Source organism: Antennarius striatus, chromosome 5 (genome assembly GCF_040054535.1).
Source record: "Antennarius striatus isolate MH-2024 chromosome 5, ASM4005453v1, whole genome shotgun sequence".
NCBI classification, from domain to species: Eukaryota; Metazoa; Chordata; class Actinopteri; order Lophiiformes; family Antennariidae; genus Antennarius; species Antennarius striatus.
The window spans coordinates 644854-663173 of record NC_090780.1 but is presented as its reverse complement, the minus strand read 5'-3'; the positions used below and the strand labels follow the sequence as shown (position 1 = coordinate 663173).

Here is an 18320-nt window from a genome sequence, read left to right as displayed (position 1 = left end):
GGAGCATCAGGTGTGGAGTGAACCCCCCCACTGTAATACAGTCACACATTACTCATTCAGCTTCCTGTGTGAGGGTCAGCTTACTGCAGTCTGTCCTGCTTCCTGTCTGTAGGTCAGAACCAACAAGAGACAGTCGCTGAAAATCTCTGACATTATTCTTTTCTTTTTGAAGCAACAGATGATTTCCCTCCTCACCTGTCCAGAGTCGGACTTACAGAGGAAGAAGCTCCGCTGGTTGTTCATAAAGTACCTGTTCTCTCCTCTTTAAGGGAGTTTGGTTTCAATGCACAGACAAAGAGACAGATCACAGACATGAGACTCTCCTGTCAAATGAAATCACTCAAACACAGACCAGTGATGACGTAAATATGACGATGATGTATTATCCTGACCAATCAAATGGCCTCCAGACATCTGAAGGAGGGGTGATGGATCTGAGACCACAGACGGGTCCACCCTGCTGTCCACGTTTCTCTTCTGAGAATCCAGGTCCAGTGAGCTGATGGAGGGGAAGAGAGCAGATTCTGCCCCGCTGATGCCCCGCTTCCCAGCATCCCTCCTGTCTCAGGATCCCACAGCTCAGGCCTCTGGCTGTGTCGCTATGACAACCAGATGAAGTAAATGCTTCCGTGACAATCCTCATCACGACCATCACTCTCACATCCCTCCCTTCAGTTGTCGTCCTTGAATGTCATTCCCAGTTTGGGACTCCTGATGGAATCACACGCAGGTGACTGGTCTCTGGGTCTGGACTGGGTCGAACAAAACCAGCATGAACTGAGGCTGGGAGTCCATTCGGCCCATGACTCATTGATTCAGACTTCTTCATATTCCATCACCCCTAATGAACTATAGTGAGACTATAGTGGAGAAATAATTACCAAGGCTGGAACAACAGACGTATAAACCTCAGTCAGACAGACAGGAAACAGCTCTGAGGTGAGGATGTAAGAACTGGAAACAGAAACAAATCAGTGAAAACGTGTTTCTGTTGGTTTTGGTGGTGTTTATCGGTGACGGTTCACTCACATCAGAATGAACGCGATGAGCCGACTGGATACCTGTTATGTAACAGGATGGGAAGGAGCTGCAGATCCTCCAACACCCTGAAAATAGTCCATTAATTCGCGTGGCTCCAGTCTGATAACAGGACTGTGTGGAACGACACGCTGAGGCGGGTTAACACGTGTGCAGTTTGCTGCTGGAACGAGACGAGTCAAAGCCCCGGAAACGAGGGCAAGAAGAGCCGCTGCTGCGTAGGAGTCACGCTCCCCCCGCTGGGGGGCATCGCGTGTTAATAACACTGTTAATGACCTTCAGCCTTCATCATCATCATCATCACGGCTCGGTGCAGGTTTGTCTGCATCATGACCACATACATGATCCACATCCTCTGCGTGTACAACTCATGTACCAGAGCGTGTCAAAGCATGTCCTCAGGAGCTCTGAGGACACACAACTAGTCCAGTTCTACGTTGTCTGAATACTCTCTAAAATCTTCTTTGACCTCCCACATTCATTATTTACATGATTTTCATTCACATCACTGCATAAATTATTTCAGCATATGGATTCGAGACAGCGTACAGTGCAGAGCATCAGTAATGAAGGTCATCCTACTTATTATATATTATTGTATTTACACAGACATTTACTGAAATGTACAGAAAGAAACATTTCAATGTTATATACTTTTCAAACATCAATAAACAGCTTCAGTTAGAAATCGTCACACTGGTCAATTAATTTAGCTTGGTGAACACGTAACACACCTGGTGTTTTTAAACTGTGTGAGAGCCACCAGTGTGTGTGTGTCCTGTGCTGTGTGTGTCCTGTGCTGTGTGTGTCCTGTGGTGTGTGTGTCCTGTGGTGTGTGTGTCCTGTGGTGTGTGTGTCCTGTGCTGTGTGTGTCCTGTGGTGTGTGTGTCCTGTGGTGTGTGTGAACCTGAGCCTGATCAGGCGTGTTCTGATATGTTGATGATCGATAAAGAAAAACTATTCAACATGTGCCTCAAGCTAACAGCTAAGCTAACAGAGTAATGTGTTAATATACATAAACTACACAGTACTTGTACGTGATACTGGTGTAAAGTAATCCCTCGGGTATTCATGCTTCAAGATGCACGACTTTGCAGATTTGTAGTATGTAGTCACGTGATACCGCACACGCATTCTGTTGGCTGACGGCATCAGGAAGTGCACTACGTTCAACCAACCTGAAGAAGTACAGTTGGTTCTTTGTTGGTCGTCCTTCTGACCTCCACCTGATGCCTGACAACCTATTCAGACAAATACAAGGATGTTCTTAAGGCCAAAGGTCGTGTGGGTACGCATCAGCAGTGGAGTGAAGAGTAGAGCGTCATCTGTTCCTCTTCTTCATCCACACCCTCGTCTGGACCTGCTGCTCTCCACTTAGGGAAACTGTTGATGGACAAACATGTTGATGGTTGGTGCTGAGAGGTCCAGAGACACCCCATGAACCCACGGTCTGACGTACGAGATGCTTTATCCTGTGTCCACTGACCGACGGAGAACAGATGACAGCTTTAGGCTGTAGTGTTACACCAGTGTTAAGTCAGACCTACTGGTCACACCTCCAGTATTTGTCTCAGACACAGGTGTGGTCCACTGTGGGAGAGTTTACATTAACATTTGTATTGATAAGACAAAACAAGTCATTTCTGAAATACTATAGTTTTGATTTCCCAGGAAAGTAAAGAAGGTCTCTGAACTGACCAAAGTGGATTTGTTGGCTAACATGCTGATAGCTCTATCACATCCAAAGTGCACCAAGCTAATGCATGCTAATGCTACGGGGTTTCCCTCCTTGTAGTCTGCCTACAATAACTACTGTATTTTAATGTTTCTGTAAAGATGTACTTGATGTACTTTGACATAAATGGAGCACAGCGTTACTCCAGGCCGGTCACAGAGCATCTTTGTGTTTAGCTAATAGCAGCTAATCCTGCTAGCTGCCTTCCCTGCTGTTAGCGTTCTCATGACGGCTCATGGAGCTTCCAGAGCGGCACCACAAATGTAAGTTACCGCAAACAGTATTAGTTACTGCAAACAGTATTAGTTACTGCAAACAGTATTAGTTACCGCAAACAGTATTAGTTACTGCAAACAGTATTAGTTACTGCAAACAGTATTAGTTACTGCAAACAGTATTAGTTACTGCATTACCAACAAACTGCCGGGTTCTGGTGAGGGCGGTGCAGACCTACACACACAATAAGTATGTAAGGATACGACCTGAGACACAACACAGGATGATGAGCTACAGAGTCAGACCTGGATCCGGTCCGACAGCGTAGTGAAAAATTAAACAGAAACAGTAAAAATGTTCAAAATCAAAATGTTGTTTGTTTCAAAAAAACTCTTGAATTGTTTGGAAGCTGAATAAAAAATAGCAGCGATCACTTAAAAGTCTAAAATCCTGACTTCCAGAGTAGATGTATTGTTCAGCAGGCCTGTTTTAAAGTCACGTACAAAAAGATGTAGTAACCTAAAGACATGCCCGGTGCTACGGTCACTACTGTAAACTTATGAGCCATTTAGCCAGACATGCTAACACCTGCAGCTAACGTTGAAACAGATCAGGACACAGCCTGTGATTCCATTGGTGCTCGTGTTTTAGGTTTCTACACAAACAAACTTGTTACTGTGAGCTAATAATTTTCTACTGATGTTGACAGGAAGGGCCAGTTGTGGATTTATCTTAAGTTTGACACAAATCTGCCACAACCTTAACAACGTGTCTGAAGCGTCCATGCTTTTCATATGGTTGTGGCATTTTCAACACACATGACAAAACACTAGCAATGCTAAACGCTAGAAAAAATGAGTCACAACCTTTGAAATAATCCACTAGAATGGAAAAAGTTTCCTAAAAGATATGTATTAAATGATGCCCAGAATAATAATAGCAAAACAATAACGTCATTTTGTAAAAATGTGCTCCATAGCTCTGCACACTTAAGATTTTAACTTGTTATGATAGGACGGAGGCATTTCTGTCTTTTGTTAACCACATAAAAAAGACTTTCCGCTCGTGGTTCTTTTTCCATCCTCTGCTTGTTGGTAAGACGCTCGACATTCTTTCTGCTTCACATCTCAGTTTCACTGAATTATTCATGCAATGCAAGAATGTGAGAACTAATACAACATACCTTAGCTTTTGAAAAAAAAACAGTGTCCAGCCTTGAGCATTCCAGTTCCTTATTAAAATGTAAAGAATGCAGATAACACAAGAAAATGATATGAAGGATTTTGCTTTATTTAATCTGGATTGTACTGAACTGTTATGCCCGTGATGCTGCTGATGAAAACAGAGGCTTCACCCTGAGACACGGAGATCTTTAGTCAATGGAGAACAAACTGACTAACAGTCAGCGATGAATCTCATCAAAACGTCTTCCAGAACAAAGTCAGACTGACAGACAGAATCTTTGGACACCATAACCATGTGAACGAGAGCGTGGTGGATGTCGAGTGTTTGGCTACAGTTTGTCAGGAAGCTACTCCTGCCTCATGAAGCAACAAGTCCTCCAGGTCCATCTGCTGTCTCTCCTTCCTGGACACAATCTTTGGCAGATGGGGCAAAACCAGTCCACATGTATCTGTAGTTAGGGGTTGCCAAAATTAGGTTCACCATATAAAGTGCATTATTTGACACAATAGTTCTACACAGACTCTAATTTATTACCGAATTAGTGATAATTTTCAAGGTTATACTTCTATCTATATCATTTTAGATATCTTTCTACACAGTTCACATTGATCAGTCTAAAGTACAGAGTGCATCCTCTTATATTTTTGTTTGACTGTACATTATTTTCTTTTGTACACAGCGTTGTGATTATATAATGGATATACTCCTATGGAGCCACCGAAACCCATCCCGCATATTGTACATCAGCAAGCCAACGTCTGATTGGCTCCATCATTCTCCATACAGCAGGAGCAATCCTCTAGTGCTTGTTAGCGTCTAGAGAATGTTCACAAGTGAGGCTGTCCAGAGTATATACGACAGTCAGGAGGTGCCAGCATTTCATGTTATAGGCAGGTTGAGGTCATTGGTTGATGTTTGGAAGTTTGCACTAGATTTCAGAACAGAGTTTCATGTCCAATGTCGACTCGTAAGACTAACGTGAGTACTGACAGCAACACTCCACAACCTTCCCTACTCTTAGTACAACAGTGTGAACTGGACTTCATTTGTGTTGCTTTCTACAACAGAGGAAAGAGCCGGCAGCCATAAAGCATGACCTCAGGCTGCTTCAGCCACCAATATCATCTGCAAAGATCTCTTTCTGAGTGGAGCAGGACACCCGCTGACTTCCATCAGGGCTTTGGCTCATGATCAACTTTCAGTTGTCCTCATACAAATGAAATAACCACAGCTGTACCAGGCAGGATTCTACCGTATACAGTTCAGAAAGTTCACCGACTGTGTGTGGTGTCCGTTTGAGGTGCCAGGACTGGATCGCCGCTCTAAAGTAAAACTGTCTCACTCTTCACTCTCCTCCTCATCCCCCTTGGTGCCTTTGCTCCAGCGCTGGAAGCAATGAACAGTTGAAGCCAGGAAGAAGCTAGTCATGATGGCCACCACAGACACGGAGATGCCGGAGAAAATGATGATGAGCAGGTCAGTTAGTGTGAGGGTGGCTTGGCATTCTCGGAAGCTGTCCTTTGAGAGCTGTGTCAGGGACACACGTCTGCCGTCCATGGGAAGGGAGCAGTCCATACCCTCCACCCCTGCAACGAGACAGGAAATACAATTAGATCTGATAGCCTGTTCAGACAGAGTAGCATGAATAATGTCATTTGCATGGACAAATCGATTCAATTGACAGCTACTCAGAAATTACATCTACAATAACAGCAGACACTTCATCTCTCTGAGCACCATAAAACTGTAAAAACACAATGACTTCTTCTTCTTCTCCTCTGGGCGTTTCCCTTCAGGGTCTCCACAGCCAATCAGTGTCCTCCATCTAACCCTGTCTTCTCATCCTCTTCTCTCACACCAACTACCTTCATGTCCTCTTTCACTACATCCATAAACCTCCTCTCTGGTCTTCCTCTAGGCCTCCTGCCTGGCAGTTCAGAACTCAGCATCCTTCTACCAATATATTCACTATCTCTCCTCTGGACATGTCCAAACCATCTCAGTCTGGCCTCTCTGACTTTATCTCCAGAACCTCTAACATGTGCTGTCCCTCTGATGGACTCATTCCTGATCCTATCCATCCTGGTCACTCCCAGAGAGAACCTCAGCATCTTCATCTCTGCTACCTCCAGCTCTGTCTCCTGTCTTTTCCTCAGTGACACTGTCTCTAGACCAAACAACATCGCTGGTCTCACCACAGTTTTGGACACCAAAAACACAATGACTTCATTAATGTCACAAATATTTAAATTTACAGTGATGGTTATTTTCTGGATCATACTTGGTGCAATGACTCCTGCACTCCAGGCCCACCTGGTTATTGACTTTATGTTTTTAAATCCCTCACTTATTCGCGCTTCAAGCTGCAGGGCTTCACTACATCGCAGATTTTTAGTAGGTAGTCACGTGATACTGCACACCCACGCTATTGGCTGACAGCTTCGGAGTGTGAACTGCATTCCGAGACTCAAGGTTCCTCCTGCAACTTTCTTTTAATACAAAAGTGCTTTAAACAGTCCATCAGAGTGTGGGAAAAGGTAAAACAGACAGAGGGGGGTTTCGTATCAGTGTGACGGCGACACACAGTGAAGCAGCTGTTAGAGAAAGAAGATGAAGAAGAGAATATACAAACTTTATTAGTCATTCTTGAGGAAAAATATTTTTCCACTCATGTTTTTCTGATATATTTTTTTATATGTGTGTGTGTGTGTGTGTGTGTGTGTGTGTGTGTGTGTGTGTGTGTGTGTGTGTGTGTGTGTGTGTGTGTGTGTGTGTGTGTGTGTGTGTGTACTCCTGCCCCAAGACAAAGAAATATTCACACGTGTTGAGTTTATGTGTGTTTGTGGTGGTGGGAACACACCAAAGAACCCAAAGGGAACCCACACAAGCAGACCCCACCTAGTTTGAAAGTCCAAAATCAAAGCAGATATGAACCCAACACCTTCTCATTGTGAGGCAACAGCAAACCCCACTGAGCAATCATGATGCCCAAGTGTATGTAATGTTTCACATTATTCATCTGTACCACTAAAAGGTTTATTTAACCTCTGTAGAGAACACTAGGAGCTGCTCAGGATGGTAGTCCACCTCTGCCTGGGACAACAAGACTGATTGGTCTGCATCTTTTGGACATTCACTTGAAGAATGAAATGAAGAACCATTTAAATCATCTTAACTTTAACTGCCAGGAGTCCAGGGCAAACGTCCAGGAGCGGAGCTCCCTGTTTAGTATGACTGCTGAGTCGCTGTGAGAGGTTTACGGACGTATCTGGAGAGGGTGTTTCTCAGACCAGGGCACATTGACCAAACTCATCTCGAGATGGAAGTATAAATCAGTTAGTGCTCCTCTCTGTCGCTTTCACACACTTTATTGTTCAGACATCATTAAAAAGGACAGCGACTGGCACTCAAGGGTGTAAGTCTACCAGTAGGTCGAGTTTCATCACTTCTGACTACAAATGAGAGCTGCCTCATCTGTAGTCTGGACTGGAACCGTCTGGACCATCATATCTTGGGCTTCACCATGGAAGGTTTGCAGACTCATTTCATGCCACTGTTAGCTTTGTTAATGCAGACTTTTTCAAAGTCTATGCATTCATCCATACATACATGTTCTAATGCAGCAGACCCTTCAACAATCCACTCACCTCATTGCTGTATGACAAAACAGACATACGGAGGTGGAGGATAGCTCACAGGTGGATGGAGATGAGGTCAGCAGCTACTTCCTGCTGCTATAAACATGCACACACTTGACTGGACATCCTTTTGGGTCTTTACAGTCATCACAAGTATTACCGCTCTGTTTTGTTGTAATATATTTAAACACATGAAAATATGATAATGACACAGTTAAGTATTTTCCACTCAAATTAATCATGTGTATATACAGATTTATATTAATGATACATTTAAATGTAAAGACCTAAAAATATTTGTAGAACACAAAAATGTACTTGTGTTGGTCAGATTGTTGTACATGTATCATAGATCTCCCCACTTATATATTTAAATTGCTCACTTGAAAACCTCATGCTGTCACAATTTAACTCCACCCACTACCTGTCAATCAAGCACCCAATCAATCAAGTGCCCAACCACTCCCGGTGCATCTGCCAGAAGGAATCACGTGAACAATATGGCGTCAGGCATCGGGCAGCGAAGCTTTTTGTTGCAGTTACGCCTTTCGTTCACACGGCAACGCAGATATCCGGGAAGAAAACGGGAAGTTTTTAGAAAACGCCGGGTCTGCGTTGTCGTGTGGACGCTGTAACCAAAACTTTTTCTATCTGGGGGGCGTCTCCCTGAAAAAAAGCCCGTGTATCAGTTAAAACCACTTCAGTCCATGTGCTCTCAGGAATATACATTCTGATAGTCAGTGGGTTACTGGGATATGAGCAGGGCTAGAAGACGCCAGTGGTTGACAGGGAAGCAAGACTTACGTTGTCTAACTGGTAACCCTAACAGTAGCTTTCCACTGGAGCTGTTCTGTTATTTGACCACAAACCCCGGTGAGGCACGCAGACATACTTTACTCTGACAAAGGGAATAATTACTGACCCGCTGTGGAATATGGCCAAAAGCAGTCCCCTGCCTATGCGACACCATAATTACATGTTTGTCAGCATATACGCTTGTCTGTGTCTAGGTGTCCACGTTTCAGGACGGGGAATGTCCGGACTTTGTGAATCCAGTCTCAGATTAGTGATGTAGGAAATGTAAACTGAGTCTGATAAAGAGGAGCTTCATAATTGCTTAATTACAAGATGCTTTATTTCATGACAAAGTAAAAAAATGTCTCTCTTAATCCTGAAAAAAGTTTCAAGCAGCTTTGACTGAATGGATGCCAGTCATGTTTCTGACTGACTGTTCAACGCGAAAAACTAGCAGAATGTCACCAAACTGACATCAGAGTTGTGGTTGTGTCGGTTCATTAGCGGGACCTCTGACCCGTCTGCTGGTACCTGGTGTCGCCTGTGAACACATCTGTCTGTTTACTTTGTGTAACTGCAGTGTTAGCAGTGTAACCGCCAGCTTGCTGCATCCCATAATGCTTCAAGTTTTCAAGTTTGTAAATTTTCCCATCTGAAAAGATACACATTTTGTATGTAAAAACATTAAGCTGCTTGTGCTGGAACCCTGTGCCCTGCCCACTAGCTAACAGCTAGTTATTAGCCCTGGATTCTTGGAGATTCAGAATTTTCATGTTATAAGTTTAAAATGACAAACTGGTGTTATTACATCCAGAACAAAGTTTACCTCCGGAGATGAAAATCTCATTTTGAAGCTTCAACTTGAAACTGAACTAGTTTCCAAAACTAAGATTGAAAGTTGTTCATGTCAACAAAAATGTTTGGAAAAACCAAATGAATAAATGAGTTAACCAACCACACTTCACCAGATCCCTGTGGCTCCTCCTGTGGCTGGTGGGCCCACAGGAGGAGCCACCCATGTCCCTATTTCGGGTTGAGCCTGACCCAAAATAGGGACCTGACCCCTGGGCGAAGGCCCGACCACATGCCTACTAGGAAGGTGTCCCAGGCATGTCCATCTGGGACAACACCCAAAGGCAGACCCAGGACTCACTGCAGAGATTATATTTCTCAGCTGTCCTGGGAACACCTTGGGATCAAATCAGGTCAAATCAAATCTGATTTTATCAACCTAAGTCATCCCATGGTTCTTTACAAATCGAGCTGGTCTAAATCAGTCTCTCAAGCCTATTTACCCCTAGAGGAGTTAGTGGTGTGGCTGGAGAAAAGATGGTCTGGGCTTCCCTGCTCAGACTGCTGCCCCCGCGTGAAAGTCATGCCACTATTTGTTACCGACATGTGAAAATGACAGCATTAGGATCATGAATTTATTACCAAATTGGAAATCCTGAAAAGAGCAAGTCTGCGCCTGATTAAGATGGCATGAGAAAACACACACAGTAGTCACATTTTATGATCGTCATTATTAGAAGTGAGTATGGGAGAGAAACCAATGTCTGTGATGCTCAGTATAACTGGTTTCTATCTATATGCATCACCGAGTGTCATTTGTTTGGCAGCATGTGTATGAAGATACAGTATAATCACAGATGAGTTTTAGGTTCACTCATTCAGAATGATTTGATGTTGAATAATTATATCAGCCTGAGCAGGAGCCTGTGGGTTTCCTGTTTGTCCAGATCACTGACAGAACCAATTATGAAAGTCCTACATTTTAATGGGGACCAGAAGCAAAAATGGTTTGATATATAAATACTAATGAGACCCATAAAACATAACACACCACTTCTGTGTTGTTAGCTGTTATGAAGTTGTGCTCAGCAAGTATCTTAGAGAATGGCATCAATGAAGAGTCTTTATTAAAAGCAGTAGAGTAGACCAGTATCAGCAAGGGAACGCTGGGACGCCAGCTAATGGAAGGTAATGTAACACGGATGAAACTGTTGCTCTACCAGGTATTTTGGTACCACGGGGTTACGTTACAGTCCTGGCACAAACGGTTGATGGATTACATGTAGGATTACAGCCAGACGAGGCTATCTGCTGTCTGTGCTGTGATTGATCAACCCACCTGTGACAGACTGATATCGGAGGTTCGTTTATCCTCCCTCCCTCAACACCACAATGTCCAGATTGATCTCTGCACCACCAGCCAAGTGAAGTCAGCATAAACATCTTCCCATACTGCTGGCTTCAACCCAGGTAGTCCCCTAGTGGTGGCGACTCGTTGGACTGTCCTGTGCTGTGGTGGGTTTTAGAATCAGAGAGTCCGAGACTGCAACATCCCGCAACAACCCCGAATTCAAAATTTTACCCAACTCGCATAGGTCAAAGATCAAAGTTAGTGCTCTGACCTACTATCATTGATCAAATCACCAGCTTTGGGATGGGTCTTGTTGGGTTTCACCGCGACAAACCCATGTGACTATGACTATGTCAGGTTATGTTAGTGTGGTCAGCAGGTCTCCCAAACCCAAACAGATGTCCCGGTTCAACAGTTGTTGCTATGACGTTGTCCGCCTAGGAACAGCAAACAGGAAGGAGTCCACGAGGCACAACCCCAATGAAATGATTCTGACAGACTGTCCCTGTCTGCTCCAGTACATTAAACATCTGATGTCTCCATTCTGAAGGAACCCACCCTCTGACACTCACTAGCACTCCCTCACTCATCACAACTTTAAATAAACATTACATTTGGTCAAGTTAAACGACCAGTTAGCCTGTGTAAGTGAAATATGGACGTAGAATGGAAATCATCTCACTCATCCTGGGGTTTCTAAGGGCAGGACAGAGTGTTGTGTGAGACAGAATTAGGTCATGTGATGCTCTACTGTGCTGGTCTACGGCATCATATTTTCAAAGCTGCACGCAGAAGGAAGCAGGTCTCTGGGGAGCAACTGGATATGCTGAGAAGGAAAATTCAGATGCTGACCCCGTCACATGAACTGCCACTCAGTAGTGAAACTGGCCATGTCAAGACATAGCGGTGAGAGAAGTCCTGCGATGGAACTTATCCTCGCCTGTCAGGGGAGTTGGGCTGCCCTGTAGGCAGCGCCGGCTCCAATTACTCTGGCCAACGCGCCATGTAACTGTGTCAGTCTGAATTATACATGGCATTTGTTCTTCCTAAACCCAAGAGCATTGGGAAGAGCAGCAGATCATGCTTACACTCGTCTCTCCATTAGAACAAGAATGATGGCTAAAAATACTATAAATGCTATGAAAAACAAACGCAGAGACGTACAGATGGTTAGATGTGCATCTGTCTGACTGTTTGGGGGTCAAATACTCGACTGCACATCGAACACATAACACAGCCATGTGGAAAGACAGCTCTTTCTCCGATTCTCCATCTCCTCTTCCCTCTGAATTTTAAGCATCTCTCACTCTCTCACCATGGTGACCTGCAGTAATCAAAGTTGTGCATACGTAACTAGTGTGTCGCTTTGTGAACTTGAAGTCGCTGGGGAAATCAAGATGTGAAAAATGCAATGGGAATTGGGTTTACAGCACGAGCTCCAGAGCTGCTGCATTATGCAGACCATCACAGCGAGAAGCACAGATACCTCAGGACCACTCCTGAAATAGATGCAGTTTTATAATGTTTTACTGACCATTTTAATTAAACCTCTTCAATTAATCTTTTCTCCTGAAGCCTTATTTTAGTGTTCTGGATGAGATGATTCTGAAATGCAAAAAATAATGTTGAACGAATAAATCCCAGCTAGAGGGTGACAATGCTTATGAGGAGAATATGATTCCCAAAAAACCTGATAAAGAAAATACCACATCCCAAATCCAGCCAACATGCTGATACTGTCCCTGTGTTATAATTAATATTGGTTGGAGTCGACAAAGAGGACTCTATCTTCCACTAGCAGGAAACAATTTGGACTCACTGACATCATCTAAATCGAAGCACTGCCAGAATGATTTGCTGCTTTTGCCCAAATCATTCTGGAACTTTTCACCACTGTTCACATTTTCTCCATTCTTCTTTTTTTCCATTTATTTTGATAGTATTATTAAAATATAAATAAGTCGCGGACTCAAAAACAAGCAGATTGCACTAAAAACCAATTTTTGGGATTATATAAGCGTAAACACTGCATACAGGTTAGTACTATGTTAATAGGTGGGAGGTCAGTTTATATTAGCTGTTGAGATCACTTCTGTGACTGAACTACTACTTACTACCACTACTACTAACACTACTACTACTACTACTACCACTGCTACCAGTACCACTACTGTTAGTACTGCTACTACTACCACTACTACTAGTAGCAGTACCACTACTGTTAGTACTGCTACTACTACCACTACTACCACTACTACTAGTGCTACCATGACGTCCATAGAGGTGTGGCCGTGGGTTCTTCTGTCAGTGACAATAAAAAGAGTAGAGCTGACGCTCTTCAGAAGTGATGGTTTTTGTCCCATTTGAGAGACGTTATAAACGCCTCAGTCGTGAACGCTACATTGATGGCAGCAGTGGGAGTCACTTACTGTATTATGGGATGTATTTATGCACGTTTGAGTAAGTAGGACATCACTGAAGGCCTAGGTGTGGAACGCACAGACTGCCACTGCTATTACCACTACTACTACCACACAGATGTAAAAAAAAAAAAAATCACCAAATTCTGGGCGATTTCCATGTCCAGTAGATTTTCTAGATGATGAATGAAGCTCAGACTCCTGCGCTGATGGTGGTCAGTTTACACACTACACCAATACTCTTGGAAATACTTATCAAGTCGACCTCATTCACTAATGAGTGTCCATCTGTTAGCGTGTCGCCACTTTCAGCAAATGTTCTGGGGAGAAGGTCATTGTGTGTATTTGAGATTGAGAGCTCAGTCATTACATTAAAAAGCTCTTGCCAAATGGTGGCTCAATGTGTTCCCTGGTAGAAAATCCACTATAAGATTCCTGTCACGTCAACAACAGTCCACAAAACATCACCGACTTCTACGTTCTACATCTACAGGGAGTATTGAACAAAACCTCAGATCTTGGAACTTAAGGTCCAAATTTTGAAAATAAGTCAAACTATATACTCAGTCTGGGGTTCTGAAACACTGACTGACGGGCCTCAGGTCAGATATGCTTTACTAGTCCAGTCGGCAGCCATGACAGCAGACTGAGAGTGTCTTTGCTTTTCCCGTTGACATCTGCTCGGCCAGTACTCCTCATGAAACTCCTTAAAGGACACGTGGCACCTGTGATCGGTGGATTTACAGCCTCTTCCTACAGATATTCAAGTCCATTTATGAAGATTGCCTCCCCACGAGCACAAGTGCGTAGAGACAGGAGAGAAAATAGAAAGCAGTGTCAATAGAACCCAGTAGACAACCAGTTTGGTTTGGTCTGTTGTCAGCGGTTTGCAACATCCAGATCACAACTGGGGTTTGAGCTGAATTTGCATTAGGGAAAAAGGCACAACTGCTTATTTAATTTCTTGTCTTATTCTTCATAACATATAAACATACTGTAGCATTAAAACTGTAAAATAACACATGAAATTGTGGGGAAAAAATGTACAGAAGTAAAATGCGATTTTTTTATATTTTTCAATGAACACATAACATTTTCTGTACCAGTTGTTTCTTTACCAGTCGTTTTCCTACAGTCTTGAAGTCGTTAAGGTTAAGTGCTCTATTTCCTTCTGTGGTACAACATCCCCAACTTTATTTTGTTGGGTTTGGGTTGGGTGACTGTGGAGGATAGGTGATCTGATGCAGACAATATTAGTCCCGCTAAGCTGAAAAAAAATTGTTGCTTCTGCAGAGTGCTTAAGCGCAGTAGTATTACTGCGTACATGTACCTTCAGTTTTGAGACCACCCATTCCCCTTTGCTGCATCTCAGAAAGAGACAGTTGTTGGAGATCTGAAAGGTTTTTCCGTCAGACCAAAGTCCAGCTGACTACTGGATTCACAGTCCATCTTATTGGCTCCCCCATTACCGATGTCTGTGGACCATGAAGGCCTGATTCACCTCCTCTAACCTGAGGTGGAGACATGTCTGCTACACAAACTCTGTGAAGCTCTCGTTCATAGACTCTTGAGGCTCAGTCGTGATTTCTGAGGCTGCTAAATCTAATGAACGTCTCCGATGCAGCAGAGGTGAGATTTGTTCTTCTTTCCCTGGGTCAGTCCATATGTCACAAGACTGTTAGTCATTTTAAAAATTACATTTTTAGATGGAGCTATATTTATGCATGTGAGCACGGTAACAGCCTAAACCACAAATTGTGCAATAAACTGACAGATCTGCTTATTTTGCCTCCTTTACTGCACAGGCTGGTTTCTATTTAAGAGACATCTGCTGCCTGGGTTCTCTCTGAGGACAGCGGGAGTCAGTTATTACTGTCAGAACTTCTCTCTAATCAAAACAGGATTGCAATGCTTATTCCAGAAATAAATACCTTTTGACAAGGTGTTTTGGATTTACACAGCTTTGAAAACGCATCCTATTTATCAGATATTACTCAGAGTGAAAATCTTAAAAGGGTACGTTGTGTCATTGCACACGTTCAGACTGCTTTCACACTCACCGCACCAAAACTACAGCCCTGTTATCTAACCTCCTGGAGGCTGAATCACAGACTGACTGTAGTACTGGCCTAAAAACTCACAGCCACTGCTACAAACACAGAAACAGGAGGGAGGGACTGAAAAAAAGTCCACCGGAGAAAGAATCATGGCTTAATATGACTGAACTACAATGTCGACCCAATAACGAGTTTGATTAGAGTGTGTACGGTTTGACTTCCATGCAGGTTGGAGGTCAATCCTGAAAACTGAAACTCTTGTTTTATTTTTATCCACATTGCAGTTTGCTGCAGGACTGCGTGTCTGGTTTTGAAATTCAAATGACAGCAATTGTGTCACGTTACATACTCAGTCTCACACGCTGTTAACTATGGAGGAAGAAAGGATAAAATTAGAACAAGGGAGAGGGTGGAGGTTCCCTCTCCTACCAGGGAAACATAAATAGACCGGAGCAGCATTATGCTAATAGCTTTGCTTCATTCAGAGAAGCATATGGAGAGTCTGGTGGTCTCTACCTACCATTTGGAAGCTTGTGACTGTTCTCCATCAGCCATGCGAACAGGCTGGCAAAGTTGCAGTTGCACACCCATGGGTTGCCTTCTAGCCTCACCACCCGTAAGGAGGGCAACTGACTCAGTGCTCCCACTTTAAGGGTAGATAGTGCATTACGCTCCAGTTCCAGTTCCCTCAGAGAGGTCAGGCCCAGGAAAGCCTCCTCATTTACCATGCTCAGATACGGGTTGTTGCCCAGCCGGAGTTTGATCAGGCTCCGGGACTCCCCAAATGTCCCCTTAGGAATTTCTGTCAGATTGTTGCTGCCCAGGTCCAGGAAGACCAGCCTGGAGGAGGTGCTGAGAGTCCCTGGCTCTATGTGGGAGAGGGAGTTATTCCGGAGGTCGAGATAGACCAGGTCACTGTACAGAACCAGAAAGTCTGAAGGGATGCGGGGTATCCAGTTATCCGACAGCAATAGCCTGCGCACATCCAGGGGGATCTCCTCAGGCAGACGGGTCAGCCCGCGACCGCTACAGTCCACAGTGTGGGGGTCTGGGCACAGGCAGGTCGCTGGGCAGTTTTCCCCCCGGGTCCATAAGACAGAGGAGAGATAGATCAGGATAAGTTGGAACCCACAAACACATGGCAACATGGTCGAGTGAAATGAATTATGGGGGAAAGAGGGTGAAAAAGAGAGGGTGGGTGGGGGTAGAGAACAAGCGAGTGGGGGTCAGAGGGCAGGAGATCCGGACAAGGAAGGGGAAGGGGAAGGTGAGAGGGGGTGGATGGGGGTCAGTCCTGGAGAGACCACATCCTGCCGCGGTGAAGGAGGTCTGGATGGGCTGAGGACCGGTGAGGAGCAGAGCGTCGGCTCCTGCTGCCACAGCGCTGGACTGAAGCAAAGGAAGGGAGAGAGGAAGCGGTCGGGAACGCGAGAGCGAGAAAGACGGCGCTCAGCGGAGAGGGGGGGGTAGCCAGAGAGAGGTAAACAGACACGAGCGAGCTGGGAGAGACGAGACGCCGGGGGCACCGACGAGGGAGAGGGGGCTGAAGGAGTGGGCTGCGTCTGCCACACTACCTCACCGTCGATCCGGCGGCAGTGTGGGACAAAGACACAAAGGTCTGAGACACAAAGGGAGACGTGGAGCTGAGACCGGAGCATGATGAGCACAGAGGAACATGGCTGCATGCCTCCATTAGTCCCTGGTCTCCGTGTGGAAAAGCCCGGCGCTGTGAAACAAGAGAGAGAGAGCCTCACGCAACATCGCTCAAGTGTGACGAGGTCGTCCCCCCCGTGACGGCCTCTCTACCTCCCTGGCAGCCTGCGGTGAGAACACAGCATGGCTCAGCGGTGCCCCGTCCAGCTCCGTGTCACCGGAGCACTGGCGTGTAACGTGTCCTCGTCGTCACGCAGGAGCCTCGCCGCGCCGAGCCGCACACAGCCGTGCCAGTCCGACGTCTCCCTGCAAATCCAGCACGGCTAATCTCATGCCCTCTCAGGGGGTGTGCCTGAACCACGCTGTCAACATCTGATGTCACTTCCTGTAGTGTGAAGAAATGGTAAACCTTGTCCTTTTTCCAAAGGTAAATGTATTTAAAGTATATCCAGCTGCAGGCATTCTTTTTTTTTTTTTTTGTTTCTACTTGAAAGTCTTTTAATTTTCCTCTGCTCCCATGAATTTAGGTTTTATTTTTCCATTGTCTTTGGAATCATTACATAATGGAAAGATGGTTCCAAAAGAGACAGCATCACCGCTTCGCCTGACCTTTGGAAAATTCATTAGCAGTGTCCCAAAATGGAAAACTGTGACCTATTAAAAATGCAGTATTACCCTTAATCTAGTTTTATTTATTTGTTTCCAGTTCAAACATGAAGACACATTTTTTGGTGGTTTTTGAGTTTTCTCGTGGAGTAAAACAGTCTGTTTCAAATCAACTGAATTTCATTTGTATTTATTGAGTTTTAGGACCTCAAAACGGAGAGTAAAACAGGTGTCATTGGACTGACATAATAATGAATAATTAACTCAGAAGGTGCACTGAATTTCCAAAATAAGTCTTACAAACAGGTGAATGTCATCAGAAACATGAATCATATGAAATGTGGAGGGAGATGGTGTCACGGTGGTAAATGTGCCAAAACATTCATGTAGTCCAAATGTAGTCACAGGAACACACAGGAATAAAAGCAACCACACACACCTGCATCTGGCAATCACACACTTCATCACAGGTGACGTAATAACACACGCTTTGCTCCAGGCGTCCATCAGATGAGTCTGCAGCTTCTCCGGTGAGGAAGACTTCGTGCTGCAGGGAAGAAAGTTGCCCTTTAATCAGAAAAGGGGATTTTTATAAAAGTCAGCAAGCATGAACTGAAAAGCCTAAAAGCTGCAGTGGATACACCTGGTTCAGGTATAACATTTCATCTACTCTTGTGGTGAACTGAATGTTTCTTCCTCTCCTTCTCACGTGTCGCACCACAAGCTACTCTCCTTTTTTGATGTCAGAAGTTAATAATTTTAACAGACAGCATTGCTATGTTATAGTGTGTTGAATTATAATTACATGAATTATAAGAACATTTAATAATGGCT

The 18320-nt window shown here is 44.4% G+C and overlaps 1 protein-coding gene across 1 annotated transcript; it reads right to left on the bottom strand.

Moving 5' to 3' along the window:
* Positions 1–4258: 4258 nt before the first annotated feature.
* Positions 4259–17401, bottom strand: LOC137595744 (leucine-rich repeat-containing protein 38). The gene is made up of 3 exons (XM_068316005.1): positions 17034–17401; positions 15748–16953; positions 4259–5760 (listed from the first exon to the last, which is right to left on the bottom strand). Exons 2-3 carry the CDS (start codon positions 16373–16375, stop codon positions 5513–5515), a joined length of 876 nt encoding a protein of 291 aa, XP_068172106.1. The 5' UTR covers positions 16376–16953; positions 17034–17401; the 3' UTR covers positions 4259–5512.
* Positions 17402–18320: the final 919 nt, after the last annotated feature.

Excerpts from the sequence above, each read along its gene's own strand:
- LOC137595744 (XM_068316005.1), bottom strand. The coding sequence starts at position 16,375 with ATGTTGCCATGTGTTTGTGGGTTCCAACTTATCCTGATCTATCTCTCC. Across the intron at positions 5,761-15,747 it reads CAGTCACAAGCTTCCAAATG|GGGTGGAGGGTATGGACTGC; the intron begins GTAGGTAGAGAC and ends GTCTCGTTGCAG.